The 8,453-nt window shown below is 27.7% G+C and overlaps 1 protein-coding gene across 1 annotated transcript; it reads left to right on the top strand.

Moving 5' to 3' along the window:
- The first annotated feature begins 6,758 nt into the window (after positions 1-6,758).
- On the top strand, positions 6,759-8,228 carry LOC128954324 (lactosylceramide 1,3-N-acetyl-beta-D-glucosaminyltransferase B-like). Its single transcript, XM_054299901.1, has 2 exons — positions 6,759-6,963; positions 7,117-8,228. Exons 1-2 carry the CDS (start codon positions 6,759-6,761, stop codon positions 8,226-8,228), a joined length of 1,317 nt encoding a protein of 438 aa, XP_054155876.1.
- The last annotated feature ends 225 nt before the right edge of the window (positions 8,229-8,453 follow it).

Genomic DNA, 8,453 nt, shown 5'->3' with positions numbered 1-8,453 from the left:
ATATACATATAAATATATAATAATAATTTATTTTTCAAATATTCAATGATAAGTTAGTTTAGTTTAGTTATTTCCCTAACATTTATTACACAATATATATACTGTATATATATATATACTATACAAAAGTTGATTAATTATTATTATTATTTATTATTATTAGTTTTTATGGTTTAAATTGATCTTTTCATTAATAAATTAAAAAATAAATAAATAAAATACAGTAGGAAAAGGGTTAATACACACACACACACATACATACATATAGATACACACATACATATAGATACACACATACATATAGATACACACATACATATAGATACACACATACATACACACACACACACACACACACACACACACACACACAGCACACATACTAATAGACTTTTAATTTATTTATTTAAAAAACAGTTTCTCTCTCTCTCTCTCTCTCTATATATATATATATATATATATAATTAACAATCAGTCAAAATGTTGTTCACATTTTTTTTGTTTAAAAAATAGTTGAATGCATGCCTTTAATGAAGCGATAAATTAAATAAATTAACTAAAAAAATTTTTTTGAAGGTTTTGTGTATTGAAAAAAAAACTAACTAAACATTTATTATTATTTTTTTAAAATTAAAAACATAAATAAATTGTTTGCTGTTGTGTTTAACTCATTAAATATAATGTGTTTAACTATTTTTTGTTGTTGTTGTTGTGTTATATTAATTGTATAAAAAAATTGTGATTTTTGTTTGTTTGTTTGTTTGTTATTATAATAATATTATTTAGTATTTGTTGTTTTGCTAATAATTAAGTTATATATAATAATAATAATAATTTTTGTTAAAAAAACGTTATGTTATGTTATGCTAGGTTAGTTACTGTACTAATAATAATAATAAGCATTATAATTAAGGTACATACAGGTGCGTGTGTGTGTGTGCACCTGTATATATATATTTTTTTTGTTGATAACAAATGATTAGATATTTTATTATATATTTTTTAAAGTAACCAAAAAAAATACAAAAATTTAAATTTAAGGAATTTTGTTGCATAATAGAAAAAATAAATAATTTTATTTTTTTGTTGTTGTATTTTTTATGATATAATCTTGACATTGATTTTTTTTGGGTATGAAAATTGCTAATCAAATAAGCATATTATATATATATATACTGTATTATATAATATTACTCAAAAGGGCTTATACCTGAATATATACAGTACTGTATATATATATATATATATAGTTTTTTTTTGTTAAAAAAAAGTTAGCTAATTGTAAATTCATGTTTCAAAATAATACATATATATATGGTATATATATATATATATTGTATATAAAATCAGCAGCAATATATAGATAGTAAATTATTATACATACATATTATATATATAACAACCAATATAAAAAAAATTCAAAAAAATAAAATAAAGTTATTTTTTGATTGACACGACTAATAATAATAACTAACACATACACACATAATACTATAGATATGTAGATATGAGATAATATATGTAGACTTTCAATATAGATATATATAGTATATATATACTGTACTTTTAGATGGGGTAATGCATTAGAGAGAGAGAGAGAGAGAGAGAGAGAGAGAGAGAGAGAGAGAGAGCAAGTGATAGTTAGGATAAATAGATGGATAGGACTTACAGTTCACTCTCTCTCTCTCTCTCAGCTGAATGAGTGAGTGAACCGTCACTCAGGAATTCTAGCTCTCAATCATAGACTCCTTATGTGTTTTAAAAAAAAAAATCATATATACTATATATATATATATATATAATATTTTTATTTTTATCTAATACTTATCTCTAGTATGAGGTGTGTATATATGTCTCGCAAATAATAAAAAAAATAAAATAAAAATATTTGACATTTTGATGGTCTCTCTCTCTCTCTCTCTCTCTCTCTCTCTCTCTCTCTCTCTCTCTCTCTCTCTCTCTCTCTCTCTGGAAAAGCCAGACCTGATATAAACACTACAGTACTTAATATAATATAATATTAATTCCTTATATATAATATATATACAGTATATATGGTATGTGTGAGTACCTTATTTGATATAATTTATGACTTTTTTTTAATCGGTGAGTGAGTGAGTGAGTGAGTGAGCAGAGAGAGAGAGAGAGAGAGAGAGAGAGAGAGAGAGAGAGAGAGAGCTGTTTATCAAAAGAAGTTGTTGTTGTTTTTTAATCCTATTTCACATATATTTTTTTGGTGCTTAACTTAATACATATATACAGTCTATATACTGTATATAAAACCACTTTTCTAGTGGTGAGAGATAGTTAGTTAGTTAGGAGAAGCACTTGCATTACATTATATTATATTATAGTTGAATATAACACACATAACTATCTCTCTCTCTCTCTCTCTCTCTCTCTCTCTCTCTCTCTCTCTCTCTCTCTCTCTCTCTCTCTCTTCCAATGAAAGATAAGATTAAACCTTAAAAAAATATATAAGTCTTTCCTAGAAATAGTCAGAGAGAGAGAGAGAGAGAGAGAGAGAGAGAGAGAGAGAGAGAGAGAGAGAGAGAGAAAGGGAGAGAAAATAAATGATTTCACGGATAATATTATATAAACTTTTATATATATATATATGTATAAAAATATAACATTCAGTATTTTTTTGATGATTTAAAAAAATTGATGTTTTGATTGCCCGCAACAACAACAACAAAAAATAAGTTATATTTAGTTATATACTAATATCTAATAATAAATGATTGATTGAGCGCTTAATATACATACTCGAGATTATATATAATATTATATAATATTATTATTATATTATATATACAATACATAACTGCTGTGTTTGTTGTGTTGTGTTTTAATTAGAAAATAACTATTTCCTTATACAGGTATATACAGTATATATAATATATTAATAATATTTTTATTTTATTTGTGTAACTTTTATGAATGTAATAACATTTTTTTCAATCTCTCACTCACTCACTCACTCAGACAACACACACATTATTATCATTAATAATACAATATTATAAATAAGGGAAAAGTATTTTTAGAGGTTATGTAGTTTTATATATAAATATAGTCTTATCATTCATCCACACAGACACAGACACACACACACACACACTATCATAGCATACGTTTCCCTATTGAAACAACCCTTTCCAAATGGTTGATCAGTATCTCCCAAACCCACATCCCGTTCCTTATAATGGATAGGTATATGCTATATGTGCACACACACAGGTATCTTAATTAACAACCTTAACTAACAATAGGTAATCTACAATATAGAAAATAAATAAAACCAAAAAACAACAAATAATTTATAATTGATGTCTACCTACTAGTATTAAATACTGTATATATATATATATATATATATATATATATATATATATATATATATATATATATATATATATATATATATATATATATATATATATAAAGCTAATGTTATCAATCATTTTGGTTTTATGCTAGGATGAGTAATATCCTTATCCTAGGATCCCATTCCTAGTCAGATCCCATTCCCATCCTATTTAGATGGAACGTTGACTTTTTGTATGTGTGTGTGTGTGTGTGTATGTGTGTGTATGTGTGTGTATGTGTGTGTATGTGTGTGTATGTGTGTGTATGTGTGTGTGTGTGTGTATGTGTGTGTATGTGTGTGTATGTGTGTGTATGTGTGTGTGTATGTGTGTGTATGTGTGTGTGTGTATGTGTGTGTGTGTATGTGTGTGTTTGTGTGTGTATGTGTGTGTATGTGTGTGTATGTGTGTGTATGTGTGTGTATGTGTGTGTATGTGTGTGTATGTATGTGTGTATGTGTGTGTGTTTTTTTCAATAGTGTCTAATAGCTTAGGTATCTAAGTGGGGATGGATATACATGTAGAGTGTAGATCCGTTTTCATATTAATAATAATAATAAAAAAAAGGGTAAACCGATGATAATAAAAATAAAATAATAATTAAATAGTAATAAAAATCATTTGGATTTAATAGTTTTAAAACATGAGTACAGTATAATCATTAAATAAAATAAAATAATTTTAACTATAAATAATTGATGATTTTTTTTTTAGTTGTTGATCGCAAACATTGTGTGTGTGTTTGTGATTATATTATTTAGTCGACAATTAACTATAAAATTTTTGTTAAACAACATATATATATATATATATATATATAACTCTTTGATATATACAGTATTAGAAATAATAAAAAATAAAATAATAATAATCCAAATAATAATAATACAGTAGTATTAATAATAATGACTTTTTTCATGACTTTCTCTCTCTCTCTCTCTCTCTCTCTCTCTCTCTCTCTCTCTCTTAATGCAATTGAAAGCATTTTTTTGTTGGTACCCCCGAAATATACAGTATATACTATATATATATACATGAAAACCATTAGTATGTTTAATGTGTTTGTTTGTGTTTGAAATATATTAGGAGTTTCCAACTTTTATTTTTTTTTTGATCTCAAGCGCCGGTATTTTAAAATATTTTAAAAATAAATAAATAAAAGTCAAAAATCGCGGACCAAATGGGGTTTAGTAGTTAAAAAACATTTGTATTGTTATTATATATATATATACTGTATTTGTAGATAAGATTATTATATTATTTTTTTTGTGTATATGTTATTATAAAGTTTAGTTTAGTTTATAATTTTTTTAGTTAAAGTTTAAAAAACTTTTTTTTTATTTTATTTTTATTATGATTCTCACGCATCCAAACAAAACTAATAATATCATACAAATAATAATAATTTCTATCATGTATTATATTAATAATAATAATAATAATAATGAAATTTTAGTGTTTTCACAACCATTAAAAAACATTATTATTATTATAAAAATTAATGCAATTTATTATTATTAATTTTTTTCATCATTAAATTTTTACATAAGATATATATACTGTATATAATATATAGACTTATTCACACACATATCATATAATATAATACTTAATGATATTATATATAATATATATATACTGTATATATGCAGTGATAAACAACATTAAGAAATTGTGTTTTTATTATTAATATATAATTTTTAATATTATATATATATTTAAATGATAGTAAAAGTGGTTTTTCACTGTATTTTTTTTATTCATATGTAATGATATTTTTATATTATTATTATTTAAATCTAAAAATTAAATTGTTTTTTGTTATTGTTATGTAAGTGTGTATATGTATGTATGTATGTGTGTGTGTGTGTATGTATGTATGTATGTATGTATGTATGTATGTATGTATGTATGTATGTATGTATGTATGTATGTATGTATGTATGTATGTATGTATGTATGTATGTATGTATGTGTGTATGTGTGTGTGGTGTCTGAGCTCTTCAAGTAGTGAAAGACATAAAATAAAATTTATAAAAAAAATTTAAAAATAAGAATTTTAAACAAAAAAAAATTATAATCATTTTTAGATGATATATATTATATAATATAAAGTATATATAAAATAATAGTTGACTTATGCACATGTATACAACTATATATATATATATATATATATATTGCTGAGGAGGAATGGTAGATATATGACAGCCTCAGCAATCAGTTTTAGATATATATATATATATATATATATRTTATATACAGTATATATAAATGTTTTTCGCCCTAAAGGACATTCAAATAGTGTGCACCACTTTTGAACAGTTTTGCCAAAATTATAGGTCTGTCTCTCTTTAATCTCTCTCTCTCTCTCTCTCTCTCACTGTTGCTCTCTGGCTCTCTCTGTCAGTACCGGTATATATATATATATCTCATATGAAATGCATGTGCTGTTGGTGTTGTTGTTGTTGGGATAGGTAGGCAAAAGGTAAACGTACCCCAACTGACTACAAGTTTTTTTTCACTATTAAAGTAAGCTTTTTCACTCACTAGCTCTCTCTCAAACACTCACACACACCACACAGTTAGTCAATGATTGGCAATTAGAGAGAGAGAGAGAGAGAGAGAGAGAGAGAGAGAGAGAGAGAGAGTTGCGCCACAGGTGAGGGCTTATATAACATTTTGAACCGTACAGACAACATGTTTCTCTCTCTCTCTCTCTCTACTGTATTATAGTTTATTAACAATACCAGTGCGCGTATCACCACCACTATCACCACCGGTGCGCTTATGTATGTATCTCCTACAGAAAAACGCTATACCTTTAGTATATATATATATATATATATATACTGTATATAACTTTTTTTTAAAAAAGTTTTCATAAGTTTTCCCAAATAAATGAGATGATACTATACTACTTGAGAGTGAGTGAGTGAGTGTTGCAAATAAAATATATATATATAAAAAAACGTTTTTTTACTGTAAAAAAAGTTTAAAGATTTTGTTTTTAAAGTCCCAACAAGTTTTTAGTTGAAATTTTTTTTCCTATTTTAGTTGAAAAACATCTAATATTTTTTGGTGATCAACTTTTTTTTCAATCATTTATCTATACTATATATATATACAGTATATGTATATAGTGTAGTATATAATGAAAAATAGTTTTTATTTAGTATTTTAAAAATATAAAGTTAAATATTTTTTTTTAAACAAAAACTTTTTGCTAGGAATCGGTATGCAATTTTTGATTGCATTGCCTGTCATTTGCCTACCAGTGCCGCAATATTTACCAATATTGCCCAAAACATACACATTTTAGTTGTATAAACACCATCACCAATAAATACCACATCCCAGTGCTCTCTGGAAAAAATTTGATATGCGATGAGATGGTCTCGCAGATGGTTGCGCTATCTAACTGTTACGTGTCTGGCCATCATTTTGACAGTGTTTCTACTGCTATCGGTGCTTACCGACGACACCATCATATGCTTAAATTGTGGTGTCAACAACAACAACAACGGTGCGGCCAACGAGGCCCTAGGCATCGGCCCTACCCGTCCAGGCATTGTCGGCGGTAGCACTGGCCGTACTATTAGACAGTTTACCGATAATAATAATATCAATAACAATGAATTTAATACAATTTTAACCAATGATTATCGTTTACCCGATTTTAAACCACGATTTCATTTGAAACGTAACTCAACGGGACTATTGGCCTCGGAATGGCGGTCATCAGTACCCGATAATAGACTATTAGATATATTAGATTTTAAGTTTATACACAATGGTTCCCATTTGTGTGGTCATCATCATCATCGACCATCATCTCTACCATCATCAACAACATCATCATCATTGCTAAGTGAACAGCCGTTTTTGGTGACATTAGTTCATTCATCGCCGAAAAACTTTGCCAAACGCCAGATAATTAGGCGGACCTGGGGTTCAGTCAGGGATGTAAACGGTAACAAAGTGCTGCTGGTATTCATATTAGGTGTGAGCCCCCCAACCAAGCACAGTGACAATGCTATCAACAATAATAACACCGTAGCTAATGGTGTCGACACAACCGACAAAAAATTGTTGGACAATGAGCTCAGAGAGCATAACGATATAGTTGTCGGCAATTTTTTGGATACCTATAGAAATCTAACACTGAAACACTTGACTGGCTATAAATGGATACTTAGATATTGTAATCAAACAAAATTCATAATGAAATCGGATGACGACTCCTTTATTGATATCTACCGTTCCGTTCAGGTACTCATCGATACGTTTTATACATCCAGCCCAACCTCCTCATCATCAGCTAACAGTGCTAATAATAATCTTATAGACAATCATTTACCGAGAAATATAATCGCCTGTTCACTATTCCCGACGGGTACCCAACCTAAACGTTCGGGTAAATGGTCGCTAACCTATCAGGAGTATCCCTATCGTACGTTTCCGGCCTATTGTTCAGGTGTAGCCTATTTCCTGACCACCGATATAGTGTACGATATATACGAAGCCGCGCATCAAATCCGACCAGTCCTACCCATAGATGATCTGTACATTACGGGCATAGTTGCCGCCTATCTTAACATCAATCATTATCCATTGAATTTTAAGTATCTATACGATCATAAAAAATTAAGACAATGGTTATATCAATCGGACATCAATTATGAATCTAACAGTCCTCAGCTAGCCGTAGGTACCGGTGCTGATGGTCGAGCAGTTAGACTGTTGCCAAAACAAAATGCTTATTATTATATGATTGCCGATATAGGGGATGTCCCCGATTGGCAGCACCTAATGTTAAGCTTATGGACTAAAACCAAAAAGTTTTATCAGATATGATAGATAGAGAGAGAGTGAGAGAGAGAGAGAGAGAGAGAGAGAGAGAGAGAGAGAGAGAGAGATAAATAAACAACAAACAAATATTAATAATTTATTAATAATAATAATACTGTACTAATACTAATCATAATAATAATAATAATTTTTGTTTTGTATTTTCCTATCTCTCTCTCTCCCCTATTGTGTTGAATAATAACTTATTATTTATTTATTTTTTGTGCATTT

Source organism: Oppia nitens, unplaced genomic scaffold (assembly GCF_028296485.1).
Source record: "Oppia nitens isolate AA-2021 unplaced genomic scaffold, nextdenovo-longstitch-racon4-pilon3 scaffold26_pilon_pilon_pilon, whole genome shotgun sequence".
Classification (NCBI taxonomy): Eukaryota; Metazoa; Arthropoda; class Arachnida; order Sarcoptiformes; family Oppiidae; genus Oppia; species Oppia nitens.
This window is presented reverse-complemented; position numbering and strand designations above follow the sequence as displayed.